Source organism: Peromyscus eremicus, chromosome X (assembly GCF_949786415.1).
Source record: "Peromyscus eremicus chromosome X, PerEre_H2_v1, whole genome shotgun sequence".
Classification (NCBI taxonomy): Eukaryota; Metazoa; Chordata; class Mammalia; order Rodentia; family Cricetidae; genus Peromyscus; species Peromyscus eremicus.
Window position 1 is genome coordinate 91217453 of NC_081439.1, and position 21675 is coordinate 91239127.

The 21675-nt window shown below is 38.5% G+C and overlaps 1 protein-coding gene across 1 annotated transcript in view; it reads right to left on the reverse strand.

Moving 5' to 3' along the window:
* Chrdl1 (chordin like 1) overlaps positions 1 to 21675 on the reverse strand; it is a 124058-nt gene that overhangs the window by 76835 nt on the left and 25548 nt on the right. Inside the window, 2 exon segments of the mRNA XM_059250817.1 lie at positions 14059 to 14152; positions 16462 to 16574. Of these exon segments, the coding sequence (XP_059106800.1) occupies positions 14059 to 14152; positions 16462 to 16574 (207 nt within the window).

The following is a 21675-nucleotide window of genomic DNA, read 5'->3' on the forward strand; positions in this document are numbered from 1 at the left end:
TGGTGTCTCTTTACAGCAATAGAAACCCTAACTAAGACAGCCTCCCAAGTTCTGAGATGACGGTGTGTGCTACTGTGCCCACCAAAATGTCAGTGTCTGGAGATGCCAAAGAATTATCTTTAGATCTTGCACAGGCAAAGTTGTTTTTTTGTTGGCATAGGGACTCATTGTTTGCCCTAAGCTGGCCTTGAGCTCCCAATCTTCCTATCTTAGTCTCCCAAGTGCTGATATTATAAAAATGAACTATCATTCTAACAATTTTATTTTGTTGTAAATATGCGAAACTTTTAAAAATTATATTCCTCCACCCTTTCTTATCTCCCTTCTACTTTATCAACCCCCCACTCCTCACTACATGCCAACCTGCAGAAGCTACAACCATAGAGTTTAACCAACATGACTGCCCCACTTGATTTGAACAAGGAGGACACCAATGAACATGCCAAACTACACAGGGGGAAAAGTTGACAAAGCCTCAACCATACACAAGGAACTACAGGTGACTGAGTAAAGCTGGGAGAGAGAGAGATGCCTCCACCCCAAGGGAGGAGCATACCAATTAATTTTTCAGTATCAAATAGTCAGCCTTGCAAAAATGACATTTTTTGGACTCAACAGGTTATATTTGGGAATACAAATATAAATACAAATACATATATATGCATGCAATACCAACTGAAGAAAAGAGAGGCCATAAATTTGAAGGAGAGTGGGGAGCAGTATACAGGAGGGTTTGGAAGGAGGAAATGGAAGGAAGAAATTGTGTAATTAAAATACAATACAATCTCAAAAAGAAAGAAAAAAAGAAATTTCCCTGGATTGATCATGTTTCATACCACAGCTACAGTAGTTATCTACTAGAGAAAAAGGATAAAAATTAATTGGCTGTTTAAAGGTCATCAACTTTTTCAATAAAATACAAAAGGTAGGTGAATACAGAATCCAAAAAAAAAAATAGCACAGGAAGTGGGGAGAAAGGAATGATGAACAGAAATAGGTAATGACAATAATGAAGCAGGAGAGAGAGAGAGAGAGAGAGAGAGAGAGAGAGAGAGAGAGAGAGAGAGAGAGACAGAGAGAGAGACAGAGAGACAGAGAGAGAGAGACAGAGACAGAGACAGAGAGACAGAGAGACAGAGACAGAGACACAGAGAGACAGAGACACATAGGGAGACACAGAGAGACAGAGACAGAGACAGAGAGACAGACAGAGAGATGAGAGTGATCAATGAAGTCATTCAACTTCAATGGGCCTTTATTTGTACAAACACAAATGTCTGCACACATACTCCCTCACACATGCAAACACTCATACATACAAGAACATATACCACGCACAACATAATTAAAATAAACAAAACAAAATACAAAACGAAGCAGCCTGAAAATCTGAAAGAGATTCTAGAAGGATTTAGAAATGATCTAGAAATTCCACTCATAGTTATCTACCCAGAAGAACTAAAAACACGTGCCACACAAAATCTTGTAGCCAAATATTAGTAGCAGCATAGTTCACAACAAATAGTGAAATCAGCCAAAATGAACACAAACGATGAACTGACTAACACAAGTGTTGTGGTGGTTTGAATCGTAATGGCCCCCATAGGCTCATAGATTTGAATGCTTAGTCCCTAGTTGGTGAAGTGTTTGGAAAGATTAGGACGTGTGTCCTTGTTGGAGGACGTATGTTGCTGGGGTGGACTTAGAGGTTTCTAAAGCCCATGTCAGGCCAGAGTCTCTTTGTCTCTCCTTCTCCCTGCCTTCTCCCTCTGTCTATAGATCAGAATGTAGCTTTCAGTTACTGCTCCAGCCCTATGTGTGCCATCATGCTCCCTGCCATGATGATAATGGACTAAATCTTCTCAAACTGTAAGCAAGTCCCTAATTAAATGCTTTCTTTTAGAGTTGCCTTGGTTATGCTGTCTCTTCACAGCAAAAGAACAGTGACTAAAACAAGTGTCATGACCATACCATGGCTATTACTCATCCATAAAAAGGAATAAACATTGGTACATGATATAACATGGATGAAAGCTTTGAAAACATTTTTTCAAGGCTGAGTGAAAGAAGCCACAAGCCAAACTCCACCTACTGAATTAATTCATTACTGAGAACTCCAGAATAGTCAAATCCACAGATTCATAATGTACATTAGTTCTCCATAGGAGCTGAGGGTAAGGGGAATGAGAAGTAACTATGCAATGTGTTCAGCGTTTCTTTTAGAGGTGGTAAAAATTTCAGGAAATAAACTAGTGGTGATACTTGTCCAATATTGTAAACGTTCTTAATATTACTACATTGTGTACTTTTAAATGATAAATTTTATGCTATGTAAATTTTACTAGAACAAAAATAATAAATCACTCCCTTGAATTATTGTAAAAAAAGAAAGAAAAGAAAAAACCTAAAAGGAGTTTAAAAAATATTTCATTACTATTAACACTGGAAGTCAAAAACACAGCCATTTGATTAAACATATGAAATGGGAGCAAAGAGGAACAAAATGTATGTAGTTAATATTGAACCACAAAAAGACAGATTCATAGTAGTCAAGTGGTTGTTACCACTTCCTCTATACTGTCAAACGCCAAAGAGACTATATCTAGTCATCTTATGTAGTTTATTTCTGCTAGAAAATGGATTTATAAAATGCAAATCTGTGTATATGTATATTACATGGGAGTGAAAGTTAGTACAAAGGAGAAATTGCCTTCATTTGTACATATGATTTTTGCATTACCAAGTGACAGTAATCAAATGGCAAGTACACTGACTCAGTTGCACTCAGCAAGCAATGAAGAGCTATAATACTCCATCTTATTCCCAATCACCCTACGTTCTTCTTGGCTCAGATTTGGGGACACATTCTTTTTTTATAGTACTTATAATTATGTGGGTTTTTCTCTTGTCTATGACTTGGCAGCCTTGCTGCAGGATATCTTTCTGTACCTGTGAATCTGTGTTGCTCCCATTAGTTGATAAATAAAGCTGTTCTGTCAATGGTGAGGCAGAATAAGGTTAGGTGGTACATTCAAACTGAAGATAGAGCTGAAGAAGTATGCAATGAGAGGGAGACACCAGCGTGGCACCCAAGGAGCAACATGCCAACAGACCAGTATGGCTGTGGCAATACACAGATTAATAGAAATGGGTTAATTTAAGATGAAAGAGCTAGCTATCAAGAATCTTGAGCCATAGATCAAACAGTTTTAAATTAATATTAAGCCTCTGACTGGTTATTTGGGTACCAGTGGGCGGGAAAGATTTGTCCAACTACAATTGGTGCCCAGATGTGTTGGAAAGAGTTTCCACCCAAAACCTGAGAGAGCTTAAGAAGAGATTCTAGAATGGAGCTAAGAGCAGCTTCCTAGTTCATGATGCTAATTGTGGCCAAGGTACAAAGAAGCATCCCCCTGTGGCAGTATTCAGCAGCAACATGGTGGACTCCCAAAGTCTCTCACAGGCTGTGATAAAGAGAGGCTTCTCCTAGCCACTGCCTGTGGTATTGAGAACACAGCCTCAGGCTTGAAAACACAGCTACATGCTACCTAATACTGCTTCTCACAAATTGGGAGATAAGTTTGACTCATTAGTACCTGCACCATGTTGAAAAGCCAAGTGGGACAGAGCCAGCAGCCAAAGCCATGCTTTCATCCTAACCATGCAGCTTAACAGTTTAAAAACTCTCCTGATCAGAAAAGGATTAAAGATATACAATAAAGACAGATTAATATGAAAAAAACCTCTAATAGGGTTACAAGATGTTTAAAAATATACATAGGCTTGAGAGAGAAAAGAACGAGAGTAGAGAAAGTCCTTAAACAAATAGAACCAAAAAAAGCTCATAAAGGTGGAAAATCCACAGAGAGTCTGAATAGTGTATATTATTGTGTTGTCTTTGGGATTTTTAACTCCAGAGAGACATTTGATTTTTGGTGCTACTAAGTTAAACTAATATATATATTAAAGGTATCTTGACTTCAAAATTTGGATCTAAGGATATGTTGCTTTGGAAAAGAGGTTCTGCTTTTGTCTCCACAGAAGATTAGAAGCTGTGGATTCCTTCTCGGTTAATATGGTTCCATCAGGGAAGACCCCTGAGAGGTCTCTAATGGTAGTGATGGCCCAGATGATCCAAATATCCAGAACAACTTCAAGGCAACTGGATGAGATGATGCAGCCTCACTGACTACTATAGTCAGGACTTGACCATAATCTTAAATTTTCTCAAGATCCCCATAAGATTGCCAGTGCCCCCAATCAGCAGGAAGTAGTAATAAAAAACTATGCCCAAATTCCCAAAATATTGTTTATGAATGTTTGTTTTTATTTAAAGGGGGATGTGACATAGAAATGATGAGAAAAAGGTAGATTATTAAATCTACTTTAATCCAAAAAAAAAACCCACAACTGTTACTCTCAAAATACTTTACATTGATATGGATTTTGGTTTATTGATGCAAATTTAAGATCAATTTTGTTAGACTGTATGTATATTTATACTCTTGTTTAAGGTATTATGTTTATACAGCTCATTTTAAAATGTGATATATAATTTAAAATATAATTTAATAGTCATCTTGATAGTAAAACTTATAGTCATGTTAGTTAGGTTATCTACGTTATACAGAGTTATATTTCAGATAGACAGGTAATTTTCAAACCCTTCAAAGACATACAGAATATGGCATTTAAAATGTTTTAAGAACTTAGACTTGCTGGGCGGTGGCGGTGCACGCCTTTAATCCTGGCACTCAGGAGGCAGAGGCAGGCAGATCTCTGTGAGTTTGAGGCCAGCCTGGGCTACAGAGTGAGATCCAGGACAGGCTCTAAAGCTACACAGAGAAACCCTGTCTCAAAAAACAAGAACTTAGACTTTTCTGGACAGTTAGACACATCTGCTCCTGGCAGTACCAATTACTTCAAAGAGGATGATGGGCATTGTGGAAACTTGTTATGGAGTTTGCTTACAATGTGGAAAAGGCTAGCCATTTGGGCAAGAAACTGTTCTTGCCTCGACTGCTTGATAAACTAGACATGCAGGACCCATAGGAAGGTGACCACTGAACTATGCCAAAATGAGATGAGATGGTCCTTTGGGTTCCTACTTCACAGAAGAAAATGCCAGACATTCTGCAGGACACAAAAAACTGACTGATGAACTTTGCCAATAGGCAGAACAGTCCTTCAAATTTCCTACTTCACTGAAAAGTACATGAGAGACTCTCAGTCTGTAGGCTGAAGATAGATACTCCAATGTTACAGAGGAACTTTGGGTGACTGTTCAGGCAGCCAGATGTCTCTATCATTTCTAGAATTTTGGAAGTTGCTTTCAATGAACTTCCTGTTTGCTTAGGTAATATATTCTTTTGGGGTCTTTGATGGAGTCGAATACTAGATAGTTGTAATTACAGTTCTCCTCAGTCATTGTAAAAGATAAATTAGATATAAAACTTTAGACTAACAATATGATAGAATATTTTCTTTAATTTTGCCAAATACAAATAGACTAGATATTATAACTATAATTCTTGCTTGAAAGCTGTTTTGTTATATAATTTTACTATGTTAAAGCTGAAACTCTCCTTTTTGATTAGACAGAAAAGGGGAAGAACTGTGGGATGTCTTTCTGTATTCTGTGAATATGTGTTGCTCTCATTAGTTGATAAATAAAGCTGTTTGGCCAATGGCGAGGCAGAATAAGGTTACACAGTACATTCAAACTGAAGACAGAGAGGAAGAAGGTAGAGTGAGAGGGAGATGCCAGCAACAAGATGTCAGCAGACCGGTAACAGCACAGTCACATGACAATACATAGACTGATAGAAATGGGTTAAGTTAAGATGAAAGCGCTAGCTAGCAAGATGCCTGAGCCATAGACCAGTTTGTAATTAATATTAAGCCTCTGACTGGTAATTTGGGTACCAGTGGGTAGGAAAGATTCATCCGACTACACAGTCTCAGACCTTCCTTATTGTCAATGTAAGACACTGTAACTACTTTAAAAGATGAAGCCCCAATTTTTGTAATATTCCTTTATTGCAAATGTAAGAAGCCCCTTAAGCTCTACTAGTATTTTATTAGTATACTGTTTTGTTAGTATTCCAGTTATAGATTTCATAAGTCATTAATTGTTTTCCCCAATCTTGTTTTTTTTTTCTTGAAAGCCCTGTCATTTTTCAATGCATAATTTGGCAGAAAGTGAGTGTTTTCAGAAAATCACTTATTACCATAGAGCAGCAACGTCCATATTTGCAAGCTCACTCACAGCTCAGGTAAAAGACAAATGGCATAGTGTTTACAGTCTTCCCCTTATGAGAATACAGTGCATCACTGGGAAAGATATTTTCTTACCCCACCAGGAATGAAAAAGACTGGGATGAGGGGGGCAAAACCACTAGGTACCTATCACTAATAAATTCATGTCAAAGAGCCAAATGTCTTCACACCTAGCAGAAAGAAAACATTGTGGATTAGGCCGCTTGTAACCAGATCAAATCAGCTATTTTGGACATTTTATAACAGCCCTTTAATAACCTAGGAATGCTGGAACACCTCCAACAGAACACAAATTTATTAATTCTGAATAGCAAGCTCTCATGGAATAAACATTAATAATCTTAGATAAAAGGTTTAGGGTCTTGGTTAGTAGGAAATTCTTCTCTGGTTGGCAAAATTATATATAAAAACAAGGGGAAAGAAGTTTCATTATTTTCCTATTCTTTCTCTACTACTTCTTTACCCTAGTATTTCACTGCTATCCACTTCTCAAGAACCACATACAGTGCTGCTTAGTAGAGACCATCCATAACTCCTGGCAGTTTAGACTTTCCTTACAAGAATGTTTCAGCCTCTGTGTAGCACTGCTTCTTCAGGATCAGCAGAGGCCGGTGGTATGTGACCAAATGAAGAAAACACCCCTCATTTGCTCTTCATGGCAACCAGGGTATATTTTTTGCTGGCAATTCTGGAAAAGAAGTCCGCATACTCAGATTTCTATACTTTTCAGGAGCTGCAGGACATAGCCTGAAACATACATAAGATCCTTGGGAAATTTGAGGGTAAAGGGTTTACAAAGATAGGTATGAGAACAAAGAAACAAGTGGGAATACATAGTCCCTCTATCTTTTCTAAGCATGACACTTCCTGTAAGCTTGTCATTACCTACATGAATCCTCCCTTGCCACGGTGCTGTTTGAGGTCCATTATGGAAAATCACTGTTTTAGATATGGTGCTTATATGGTTTCACTCTAGGGAACTTGTTCAATCTCTCTCCGCTGTCTTTCTCTCTCTAGATAAATACAGATTTTTATAGAATTTTCTTTTTAAATTAGCATACAAAGTAAGAGTTTTCCTTGTGTCATTTTCACACATGGTTTTGGTTGGACCACCTCCTTCTTACTTCTCTCCTTGCTGGCCTCCTTTGTCCCCACTAGTATTTCCCGTTCTCTTTTCATATCACATGTATTGTATTACCCTTCACACTGCTCTCCCTAAAAGCTTATTTTCCCCCATTCATAGGATGATTACTAGTTTTCTTGTATCTATATTTACTCATGCTCATATAGATATGCATGTACAAATATTAGAAACTAGGATACACATATGAAAGAGAAAATATTACAGTTAACTTTCTGAGTCTGGGTTACTTTGCAGTTCCACTGAGTACACAGTATCCTGTGTACTCTATAATTTTGTTTTCCCTTATGGCTGAATAAAATTCCATTATAGGTATGTACCACTTTTTCATTATCCTTTCATCTGCAGGTGAATGTCTAGGCTGATTCCATTTTCTAGATATTGTGAGTAGAGCAACAATGAACATGAATGTGTATATACTTCTATTACAGGATATAAGTGCTGGGTCATATGGTGGTTCTAATTGCAGTGCCTTTTCTTTGACTAAAATGTTCTGTGGCCCTGAAGATATGAGTTTCTTCATGCATAATAGACACTGGAGTGGAAAGAGTATAGAGGTGCTATCAAATTTACTGTCCTGTCTCCAAACAGGATTATGACACGCTATCTTACATGAGTGGGTACTGTTTATTTCTAGAAATATTCAGCAAAGAGACTAAAAACCTCTATATAGTACAACTGAGATTAAAAAAAAACTGCATAGCAAAATTCTTCCTTTTAATCAAAGCCCCTCTTGTCCTCTATAGTTTAAGCCATTTGCTTTTTTTTTTTTTTCAATCTTAATAGAAAGAAAAAGGTAACTGCTTGCACTCTGGTTCAACATGACAAAGATAACACATGAAAAATATATTGGTTCTTTTCCAAATGAAAATTATGGTGATATGAAGCTAAAAAATGAATGAAAAATTGAAAAAAAACCCATAGAAATAAAGTGAATATTTTGTGGAATCAGATGTAGAAGAATACGGTAATGATTGAGTGCCAAATCAAATGGTCAGCTGGCATCTGAGACATTATACAGATAGGAGGGGCTACACAGCTAAGGTAGAATTATAGTCTGCACATGGCTTCTCTATGGTGCTGGTGTTATGGTTTGGATCTTTAATGTCCCTGAAAGGCCTACTGTTGAAGGCTTAGGTGCCAATACGTTGCACTATTAAGATGGAGCAGATCATTTAGAATGTGGGCCCAGTGGAAAGAAGTTAGATCTTGGCAAGGGGGCCTCTTTTTGAAAGAAATATTGAAACCCCAATCTCTCTCTCTTCTCTTTCTCCCTGCCTGATTGCCTGCCTGATGCTGCATAAGCCATTTCTTTCACTAAATGCTTTCCATCATGCAAGTGTTCACAAGTCCAAAAGCAACACAGCCAAATAACACTGGACTGAAACATCTGAAAAGGTGAGTCAAAGTAAATCCTTTTCTCTTCAGTTAATTTCGGTTTTCTCACATTTACTGTCATACCAATAAAAATGTGACTCAGACACTGAGAGCAACAATTAATAAGTTGGACCTCCTGAAAATGAGAAGCTTCTGTAAGGCAAAGAACATGGTCAATAAGACAAAATGACAGCTTACAGAATGGGAAAAGATTTTCACCAACTCTACATCTGACAGAGGGCTTATCTCCAAAATATATAAAGAATTCAAGAAACTAGACATCAAAATAACGAACAATCCAACTTAAAAATGGGCTACAGAGCTAAATAAAGAATTCTCAACAGAAGAATCTCAAATGGCTGAAAGACAAGGAGTTGCTCAACATCCTTAGTCATCAGGGAAATGCAAATAAAAACAACTCTGAGATACCATCTTACACCTTTCAGAATGGCTAAGATAAAAAACACTGAAGACAGCTTATGTTGGAGAGGATGTGGAGCTAGGGGAACACTCTTCCACTGTTGGTGGGAATACAAACTTGTATAGCCACTTTGGAAATCAGTATGGTGGTTTCTCAGAAAACTGGGCATCAATCTACCTCAACACCCAGCTCTCTATATATACCACTCTTGGGCATATACCCAAGGAATGCTCAATCATACCACAAGGACACATGCTCCACTATATTCATAACAGCATTATTCATAATAGCCAGAACCTGGAAACAACCTAAATGTTCCTCAACCGAAAAATGGATAGAGAAAATGTGGCACATACACACAATGGAGTACTACTCAGCAGTAAAAAACAATGACATCATGAAATTTGCAGGCAAATGGATGGAACTAGAAAATATCATCCTGAGTGAGGTAACCCAGATTCAGAAGGACAAACATGGTATGTACACACTCATAAGTGGATACTAGATGTAAAGCAAAGGATAATCAGACTACAACCCACAGCTCCAGAGAAGCTAGGAAACAAGGAGGACCCTAAGAGAGATGTATGGATCACATTGGGAAGGGGAAACAACAGAAGAGATCTCCATGAGTAAACTGGAGATAGAGGAGCAATAGAGGGTAGAGGATGGGGAATGAGAACATGAGGGAATGCGATGGTCAAGCTGGAAGAGGAATGGAGTGGGAGAGCAATGAAAGAGATATCTTGATAGAAGGAGACATTATGGGGTAAGGGAGAAACCTGGTGCTAGGAATTCCCAGGAATCCGCAAGGATGACCCCACATTAGACTACTAGCAACAATGGTGAGGGTGCCTGAACTGGCTTACCCTGGTAATCAGATTGCTGAATACCCTAACTGTCATCATAGAGCCTTTCTCCAGTAACTGATGGAAACAGATGCAGGGATCCACAGCCAAGCACTGGGCCCGAGCTCCAGGAGTCCAGTGGAAAAGATGGAAGAGGGATTATATGAGCAAGGACATAAAGATCATGATGGGGAAACCTACAGAGACAACCAAAGCAACCTAGTGGGAACTCATGGAGTCCCCATGGGACTGGACTAGGCCCTCTGCATAAGCGAGACAGTTGTGTAGCTTGATCTCCTTAAGGGGCCCCCTGACAGTAGGATCAGGATCCATCCCTGGTGCATGAGCTGGCTTTTTGGAGCCCACTACCTATGGTGGGACACCTCGAACAGCCTTGAGGCAGAGGGAGGGGCTTGGACCTGCCTTTACTGAATATACCAGGCTCTGTGGACTCCCCATGGGAGGTCTTACCTTCTTGTAGGAGGGAATGGGGGTTGGGCTGGGGGGGAAGTTTGGAGGGGTGGGAGGAGGGAAGAGGGGGATCTGTGATTGGTATGTAAAATGAATAGAAAATTTCTTAATGATAAAAAAAGAATAAAGAAAATAATAAATCATCTTGCTTTGCCTGCTTAAAATAAATGTGACTAACATGGCTTGGAACCAAGGTCACATGTCTCATACCTAAAAAGGCTCTAACATAATTCTGCCAACACTGTGTTGTTCTCCTAAATACAGTGATTATTAAAAGTTGGCAGTTATAGTTGAGGTCCTACTTCAAAAACATTATGAAGGAATAGTACCCCACATTAAAGCAAAAGTAGAAACAAAGTATCAAGGCAGGAGGAACCTAGTCTGAGACACCCCAACTCCTAGGTTAGAGCTAAATGTGTCAAAGGCCTGAAATCATTATGGGTGAAGGAATAAAGGGCTCACTCTAGATAAAATTTTATAGAGAATAAGCTTTTAAACAATAGCTAGTAAAAGAAAAAATTCAGAACTAAGACAAGCTATCAAGATACTGCAAAAAGTCAGAATTTACATCTGAAAAGAACATAAATATTTCAACCTAGATTGTAGCATAAGAAAATTTCAGATACTTAAAACAACAAAACAAAAAGAGAATAAACCCCAAGAAGTTATAAGAGGATTACAAAACAACATGCTAATATCTTAAAAATACAATTTGAAAGCTTGGAAGAAAATACAGTTATTGAAGATAAGATAAATAAACAAAATCTAACAGATTGTCTAAATAGTACATCTGAAAGGAATTTATAAACTAGAGGATGGAATTGATGAAGTATCACTGTGGGAAATATGAGAAGTAAAAAATACAAAGGGGACACCAGGAGACAGAGAGGACAAATTAAATGAGGTGAAAAAATATACATGAAAGACACTTTTATAGCACTGGAAAGGCTGAGGCAGGAGGACTAGGAAGGCCAGTGTGATATACATGGAATCTTTTTTTTAATTTAATTTAATTTTATTTTACAATATAATTTAATTCTACATATCAGCCATGGATTCCCTTGTTCTCCCCCCTCCCGCCCCCTCCTCTTCCCCGCAGCCCACCCCCCATTCCCATCTCCTCCAGGGCAAAGACTCCCCTGAGGATTGAGATCAACCTGGTAGACTCATGGAATCTTATCTCAAAATATAAATTGAGGGAAGGAGGGAAGGAGGGAGGGAGGGAGGGAGGGGGATGCAGTGTTTCTCAAGCTTTGGCTTGAGAACCCCACAAGGGTCACATATTAGATATCCTGCATGTCAGATATTTACATTTTAATTCATAACAGTAGCAAAATTACAGTTATGAAGTATAAATGAAATAATTTTATGGTTAGGGGTCACCACAACATGAGGAACTGTATTAAAGAGTCACAGCATTAGGAAGGTTGAGAACCATTATTATAGGGGAAATGGTTATTTTTATATAAATGATAACTGACAAATAGACTTCTAAGTACTTAGACTGAAAAACAATCATACCACTGGGCGCGTTGGTGCACACCTTTAATCCCAGTACTTAGGAGGGAGAGGCAGGTGGATCTCTATGAGTTTGAGGCCAGCTTGATCTACTTAGTGAGTTGCAGGACAGCCAGGGCTTTGTAGAGAGATCTTGTCTCAAAAAACAAAACACCAAAAAACAATCATACCAAACAGACTAAAGGAACATAAGTTATATGTAAAAGCATTTTAGTATGTTCACCAAAGTACAAGAGAAAATCTTTCTGGATGAAGGAAATAAAAGGCCCTAAAACAAATCAAATAGTCCATTTTTTTCCATAAACAAAAGAATACAGGAAGCCATTTAGAAATAATTTCCAAGTGCTGAAGGAAAATGAGCATGTACCCCAAATTTTATACCCAGTCAAACTATCATTCAAGAATGACAACATCAGACATTCTGAATGTAAGGATTTGAGAACTTTGGCACAACTACTCACAGAAAGAGCTTGCACAATGAAGAAGAAATATTAACTTTCTCAGAAGCAAACTGCAAGAGCAAGGAAAGGAAAAATAAAGCTTGTTTCTGTGCATTTTAAGTAATTTTATTTCACCTTTTCCCTCTGGGGATTTACAATCTCAATTCTTTTAACACTTTTACACTTCTCTTACAATAACTGCTAGCCTCTACTTTCCATTTTTGGTCAGTAATTTTTTCTACCAATGATCCATGATTAAAGAAGCTGTGGTTTAGATAAGTTCCTATTTCATTAGGCCACTTCTTGGAGAGATTTTCACAGTGATTTAGTAGGCTATTCGGCAGACTAAAGATAAGATCTCCAGAGTAGCCATTTAATGAGAAATACTGCTCTCTCATTTGCCAGAGCCTCTTGCATATTGTACCCTGTAATCCAGTTTAAGCAGAAGCAAATGAACACATTCAAAAAACAACAAGCTCATGCAGCAATTTACTCTGAAAAGTAACTTTCAGATTGGTCAGTTCCTCATGTCTTGAAGCATGTACTATCATCACCAACATTCAAAGAATAATAAATCTGTGTGTGATATTTTGTCACCTGGGAAAAGAAATGCCTATGTTTGTTGGACTGTATTTACTAAGACAGAAAAGTATACTTTAAAATGTAATATCAGTAAAGCAGTACACAGTAAATTGAAAACCTGCGATTAATTTTGAAGAGTTCTCTAACTCCCTAAAGTCCACCCAGGAACCTTCATCTCAACAATTCTGTTCTACAGCATAATGAATATACCTAGAGAGTAGAAAGGCCTCGACTTCACAGATCTCAAGACTGTCAGATAGCTTTCCCTTGGAATGTCATTAGGCTGGCAGGCATTCTCTGAATTTCGCCATGGTTCTAGGCCTTTGGTGCAGGAATCAGCCCCAGTTGTTTCAGAATAAAGTGTAATTGAGGGGGGCATATACCTCAGAAAACTACTCTAACCGCACACTGTGAAAGTAGCCTTCCTAACAACCTTGTGAAAAAGTCTCTAGCTGGCTCTCCCCAGACTTGCTCTTAACAGTGTGTACCTAATAACTGTACAGTGTGGAGGAGGTGACTGTTCAGCAGGCAGGCAGCTTTATACTGCCATAAACCTTACTGGTTCAGTTCCTTTGATTTATGAACAGCTCCTCATCATTTTGAAGCTATGCTTGGATGCAATTCCAGCACTAATTGTATAGGACACGTGCCACAATGATACAACCCCCCTGTTACCCACTGCCCGTGGCAGGAAGAGACTGTTTATAGCTGTAATTCCTTTTTCCTTTTTCATTCCCTTTCAAATGATTAAAAGCCCAATGAAAATCTGTTACTGGGTACCCAATAACATATTAGAACCCAGAATATGTCCCGTTTGGGCTATAAAGTGTATTTTAGGGGCCAGCTTAAGTTGTCTAAAAGTGTTCTATTGTTATTTCTGACTGGAAGTTTCCCTTCTGGGGGAGTTTAGGAAGATTAGTTGGGTTAGGTGAAGAGGGAAAACAGAGACACACAGCCTGGAGAAACAGAGGCAAACTGTATTACCTGGGCAACGGGGGCAACACAGATGAGGAATATGCACGGGTGAGAGGCAATGAAGATTTGGACATCTGACTCGGCTGCAAAGCACATTCCCATTCTGAAAGATAGAAGGCAGAAAAAGAGAGAGAAAAATGTCTTTCAAAGGTCACTGGGATTCTGCCAGTTTGGGAAACAGTCATGCAGGGACTCACCCAGACAGTGAATAATGCGTTCCCAAGAATGTGAATGCAATCATCCTTCTTTTAAAAAATCATTTTTCTCACTCTTAGCACCTCTGCTGGGTTGATTGGAAGCATATCAGCATACTTTTTTTGAGGCTGGGTTCAACACATTCCCAGTTTTCAAAGCCTCCCATTAAATATGGGAGACTTCCTCTAGCCTGGCTCTGTGATAGTTCTATCCTTCCCAGTTCTAGCTGCAAGACTTTTCCAAGGGCCTATGCTGATTTCATAACCACCTGCCTGATGCCATGGAAGAGCAAGGGTGGTGAGTAATAGGTCCCTTGAGAGCTGCTTCCCAGCCCTGTGCGCAGAGACATCCTAGCATGTGAGTCCTTGCACTCTACAGAACTAACTCTGCCTTGCTTCGGTAGGCTGCGTGACTCCTCTCCTCATTTCTCTTTTCAGCCAGCATTTGTTTCTGAGAATAAGCTAAAAGTAGAAATTGAGCTGATCGGCTAGTATGTCTGGATGAGGCAACCTGGTCCCTGTATGACTTAGAAGAGATACAGAATCCCAACTCTGACAGCTCTCAGTTATTGCCAGAACAAAGCAAGCTTTGGAAATACATTTTACATTTACATTTCCCATCTATAATTCATCTGAAGGAAGGGTGACTTGCATCTGTCAGGTTGTTACAGGGTAAAGGGTGGTGAAGTGTACAGAGAAAGTGTGTGAGCTGTTGGCATCGGGATCACGTTAACATTTTCACTGCCTTTTGGACTTCAAAGCCTCGGCCCCCAAGGGCTAGCTGTCCATCTCCAATGTACTGAGTCAAGAATCTGACAAAATAATGCCATACCAGGCAGTTAATCAGCCCCCAGATGCTCTGTTTAATACAAACCCTAGCCATTTAAAGAGGCAGGCTTCTTTTATCCAGACTGGAGTCACCGTACTACAACTTTCTTTTCCTCATGTGCTTTCTAGAATAAAGTTTTGTAATATTGCCTTTGGAAATAGCAGACAGGCTCTTAATGCACTACCACACGCCTCAAAATCAGGTAATAGCATATGGAGGTGAGCTCAGAAGCACATCAGAAAGCATAGTTCTTAGCTGAGAAGAAAACTCAATCTTTAATGTTGTATACTGAATTCTGTTCTAAATTCCAGAGATTAATAAGAGCCCTGATAACCATAATGATAGTTAGCATTTCTTACTCTTAGTTTTAGATGAATTAGTGAATTTAATCCTTACTACAACATATGAATAGGTAATATGATTAAGTCTTATTTTTTTGAGACAGGTAGACTCAAACTCATGATCCTCCTGACTCAGCCTCCTGAGTGATAGGATCCACAGGCATGCTCCACATGCCAGGCATTGTTGTCCTGTTTTAAAGGAGAAGCTGAAGGAATCCTAGAGAGGTTATAGGTAAATTATCCAACATACCATGTACCACAGGTGGCTTACTGTAGAGTCTGAAAGTTAGTCTACCTCAAAGCTAAGACCCCACAAACCCTGCTATTGTAACACCTGAAGGGTGCTTTATACATGGTAAAAATTAGAAAACCTAGAAGTTCTGTTCAAATGTCAACAAGAACAGGCCTATGAGTGACTGTGCCTGCTCTGGCTGGGCACATGACAGGAGTTACATGCAGCCCTTACAGTAGTTTCTTCTACGCATTCAGATTTCTCAGTTTTCAAAGAGTATGATGAGGCTTTCCTTCCCAAATGGCTTAACGCTGTGGTTTTCATCAAGGCAACTAAACATGTCTGGAGACATTATTTGTTGCCACAATTGGGGTTACCTCTACTGTCATCTAGAGGGTAGATTAATTTTCCTACTATCTGGATTCTTCTGCTTTCTCCTATTATGCCCTATATAATTAGTCTAAAAGTCTAAAGAAATTTATTTACAGTAAATATTCAGAGATTTCAAGAAAAACAAACCAAATTTTAACAGGAAAAAATCAGGAGAGATATTCCTTGCAATCCTGTCCCCATCCCTTTCCCCAGCTCTCTCTAAAGCAGATGTCAAATTTGCTATGTAGCCAAGAATGTTCATTCTACATTCTCCTGCCTGTACCTTGTCTGTGCTGAGATAATAGACATGTGCCATGACACTGGGGTGTTTCCTAATATCTTTTATGCTTTTAATCACCTAAGCTCCCTGGCAAAATGAGTACTGATAACTTCCCTGTGTGGTAGGAAATGGAGTGGGAAACCCTATGCCGTAAAGCACTGTACCTCTGTGCAGACGCAATTCACACAGTAAACCAGGCCATACGGTTCCAGGTAGGGATGCCATTTCTCACCCACTCTATACTTCTTGTCTTGAAACACACAATATGTCTCCGAATCTAAAAGGGAGGAAGGGGGAGAACAAAGCTGTTAGAGAATATAGGCCAAGTCACAAAAATCTAAAGACAATCATGAGTTGCATCCATTTTACTATGTACATCAAGGGAAGTGTCATTGCATTTACACAGATTGTGTACTGCTGGCTCAATGTTTTCTGTATTTTGTTTACTGGATCTTTACAATAACTCATAAATTAGATATTACTATTAGTCTTACCTTATGAAAAAGGCAATCAAGAAACATATAACTAGTTAGTAGCTGAGATGACACTCAAACCCAGGTTGATCTGACAGTGGAGTTCAAAAATCTCACTTAATGATCTGTTATAATAGCAAGATAAGAAAACATATCACTGGCATTTTGATTTCTTAAAAGGTCATGCTTCTTTTTCAGAGATAAAATAATGAATACTTTGTTTCCACTCAACATACAGATTTTCTTGAGCATGAACAACCTTCAGTTTTCTCAAATTTCCTTCACTAGAATCAAATTTTTAATAGGGCTGGAAACACTTTATCAGTTAAGAGCTCTGCCTATTCTTCCAGAGAACCTGGATTCCATTCACAGCACCAACATGGCAGCTCAAAACCATCCATAACTCCAGTTCCAAGCAATCTGATGCCTTCTTTGGCCTCTGCAGGCAACAGGTACAGATGTGGTGCATAGACATACATGCAGGCAAAATACCCATACACATAAAATAATAAATACATTTAAAAATTTTTAAGTAAGTGTAAAATAGACACATTTGTTTTTATTTTATTTTATGTGTGAGTGTTTTACCTACATGCATGTCTGTTCACTACACGCATGCCAGTGCCCATGGAAGCTGGAAGAGAGCACTGAATCTCCTGGGACTGGGAATAGAGATGTTTGTGAACTGCCATGTAGGGGCTGTGAACTGAACCTGGGTCCTCTGCAAAAACAACAAGGTTTTTAACCACTGAGTCATCTTTTTAGACTCTAATATTTTTTATAGTTGAAATTTGCATTACACTGAAAGATGTTTGAGCACATACCATAATACTTGACATGTTTTACACTGTCTTAGTTATTAAAAAGTAGACAACATTTATTGTTTATATTCAACCCATCACATGACTCCATAAACATTGGTCAAGAAATAAAAGCAAGCACCAAAAGATACCACTCTTGGGCATATAACCAAAGGATTCTACATCTCACTACAAAGATACCACTCTTGGGCGTATAACCAAAGGATTCTACATCTCACTACAGAGATATTGGCTCATCCATGACCATTATGTCTCTATTCATAATAGTCAAGAATTGGATACACCCTAGATGTCCATTAACTGATGAATACAAAATGAAAATATGGTACATTTGCACAATGTAATGTTATTCAGCTCTTAAGAAAAACGAAACTATGAAATTTACAGTTAAATTGGTAGAGTTAGAACCAATCATCCTGAATGAGGCAACCCAGCCCCAGACAACATTGCATATTTTCTCTTGTATGTGGAAGCTAGATGTTAAGCTTTAGATATATGTATTTTATTTAGAATAACCGATGTTATGAGCTGGCTAGCAAGGGACCTTGTTGAAGAAGGGGATCTTCCAAAGAACGAAAAATAAAATAGTGTTATAAAGGGGATAAGTGGGGAATTGAATACATTAGGAGGACTAAATGGAGAGGATGAAGGGAGAGCACATTGAAAGACGGAATATGGGAAGGGACAACTAATACTGGGAGACAATGCTCCAACTAGACATCTTATACTAACAAGTAAATCCTCCAACACCAGGAGTAGGTTATACCTTGGTGATTTGTTAGCCAAAGTGGATCCATAGACCCCTTAAAACATTACAGGCTATTGCCAAGGCTACTGGTTACTCACCACAACCTGATAGTAAGGCCTTATTGCTGAAGACACCACACACTTACATAATCCAACATAGAAAAAAATCAAGGTGATGCCCAACTCTAAGCATCATCCCTATTTACTAGTGTTCATGGTGCTGGAAGGTGTTATGCATGCTATCAGAGGACAAAAATAATCATCAATATTACCCAGTTATGAATCCTACGGCTTACAATACCAATCTACTTGCAAGATATACTGACACAAATTAAATCTAATAAGATGTTAAAAGAAGGTTGGGGATTTAGCTCAGTGGTAGAGCGCTTGCCTAGCAAGCACAAGGCCCTGGATTTAGTCCTCAGCTCTCAAAAAAAAAAAAAAAAGATGTTAAAAGGATAAAAATTTATGAGCAAGTGGGGGCTTATGTTGGAAATTGAAGGCTAGTTCCTCATTCAAAGTTCATTGATGTAATTCATTGTATTTACACACCAAAGAGGGGACAGATCATTGTTGCAAAAGATTTAGAACCTCAATCTGACAAAATGCTACATTCAGCCATGGCTGAAACTCTTAGCAAACTGGGAAGAAAACTTCCTCAACCTCATACATGACATTTAAAAACAAAACAAAAAATTGTGGCTAACATTTTAATTTCTTCATGGCAAAAGACTAAATTATTTTTCCCTAGGACTGAGAATTATATGATGATGCTTGTTTTTCCAATGTTAGCCAGAGAAATCAGGTCCAAAATGTTTTATATACCTCAAAGTAAAACTTAAAGTATTTACAGATGTCATTATTTTGTATAAAAAAAACCCACCAATCTGTTAAAATGATATTATAAATGGTAAGAGAATTTAGCAAGCCTGTAGGATTCAAGACCAACCATATTTACATGTTCTATAATAAAGAGAAGTTGCAGTTTGACTGGGTCTGGTGGCTCACACCTGTAAGACTCACACACGAGAGACTAGGCAGAAGGACTGAAGTGAGTTCACTTCCAGCCTGTACTACAATGGCACTCTGTCTCAAAAGGAGATGAAAGCGAATGAACTACAATTAGTACATATAATATTTACAATAGCTCCTCCCAAACACCAACCTTCAGAAGCACACATCTAACAAAACACATGCAAGGTTTGCACTAAGAGAACTATAATATATCGCTGGAAAAAAAGTAATGAAGGCCTAAAGGTTAGATAAATTTATAGTATTTGTAGATTGGAAGATAAAGATTTTCTAAGGCCTCCATTCTCCCCAAAGTAAATAATAGATTTCATGCAGAGGCAGGTGGATTTCTGGCAGTTCAAGGCCATCCTGGTTTACACAATTAGTTCTACGCCAGCCAAGGATGCATAATAAGACCCTGTCTCAAAAAAAGTATTAGCAGGATATTTTATTTTAGAAAAAGGTGGGAGCCAGGTGGTGGTGGCTCATGCCTTTAATCTCTTTGAGTTCAAGACCAGCCTGGTCTACAGAATGAGTTCCAAGACAGCCAGAGCTACACAGAGAAACCCTGTCTCAAAAAATGAAAAAAGGTGGGAGTCTATTAATACGTTTATATGGGAAGAGAAAGGAAGTAGAAGAACCAAAATAATTTTGAAGAAGAAAAATGTTAGAGACTTAAAATTACAGTTTTCAGGATATGTGTTATCAACCAAAGGTTATATAAACAAGTTAACAGGATACCTAAACTTAGAGCCACACTTACATTGTCAACTGATTCAACAAAGGTGCAAAGTCAATTCAATGAAGAAACAACAGTGTTATCAAAACTTCAACAAATACTGTGGAATCATTTGAATAGTCATGTGCAATATTTAATAAAAGTTGGCCTTTTTCCTATTTCTAATACTTCATATAAAAATGAACTAAAAAAGCAGATATGGTGGATCATGGCTGTAATCCCAGCAGTTGGAAGGCTCAGACAGGAGGATGCTGAGTTTAAAGCCAGTATAGGCAGCATAGCAAGGTCTTGTCTCAAGACAGGTGGGTATGAATGAAGAGGAATTAGAGGAGGAGGAGGAGGAGGAGGAGGAGGAGGAGGAGGAGGAGGAGGAGGAGGAGAAGATATGATCTCAAGGTAGGTCATAGCAAAGATGTCCAAAACACACCCTAGAGGAAAGACAGCATCTTCAACAAATGGTGCCAGAAAATCTGGGTGCCCACTATCAAAAGAACAAAATTAGACCCATATCTAGTACCCAACACAAAAATTAACTACCAATGCATCAAAAAATCTTAATGTAGAACCTGAAATGCTGTAACTATTAGAGGAAAATATAGGCACTATCTTACATGATATAGGTGTAGGAAAGGACTTTGCCATTAGGGCTCCACTTGCTCAAGAATTAAGGACAACACTTGACAAGTAGGACCTAACAAAATAAAAATGCTTCTTTACAACAAAGGAAGTGAAGAGGAAACCCAAAGAGTGAAAGAAGATCTTAGCCAGATACATATCTTATCAGGGATTAATATTCAGAGTATATAAAGAATTTAAAAATAAAAAATTATTAGTCTAGAACCATAGTCTATATAACAAAAACCCTAGTACCAGGTATGAGAAACTTCCTTTTGAATTGTTGGTAAGAAGAGTCCAAGAGACCCCCCAAACCAAACAGCTACTGTCATTACCTTTGATTCCCTCTGAGAATTTGAAGGTTAAGTCCGTATTGCTGAAGACACCACACAATTCAAACACAGGTCTGGAAGAAACTGAGCTGGAACTGACCTAGAAGCCTCCTCTCTGAGCATTAGCACTTACAGTGTTACAAGCTACCAAGGGAGAAGAGCAGTCTATATATTCCCATCCAGTTGTGATGCTTATTAATCCCAACCATGTTAGCATTTACATATTGGCAGTAACCAGCGGCTGTCTAATTGGACTGAAGCCTGCTCAATGGGAAGGAATTAATGTCTGGTACTCTAAACCTAGCCAATTAATCATGACTGGCAAAGCCATGGAACATACTATGACCACTTTCCTAAACCAGCATACACTAATTGCATTCTAAGTATTTACACTTATACCCACTGAGGAGTGTAGCTCTTACCCCTCATAAAAGAAGCTTCTTTTTTTTTTTTCTTCAGAAAATGGAAACCATCACAGCAAGCCATGACTGGATAAAATGAAGAGAAGCAATTGACCATCAGGTGACCATACCCTAAGCTCAGGGAATATCATAAAAAGGTACCACAAAGATTATAAGAACTGGATGGAGGACCAACCAGGTACCTGCTGCAAAAATAGTATCTTCCAGACATGACAGAG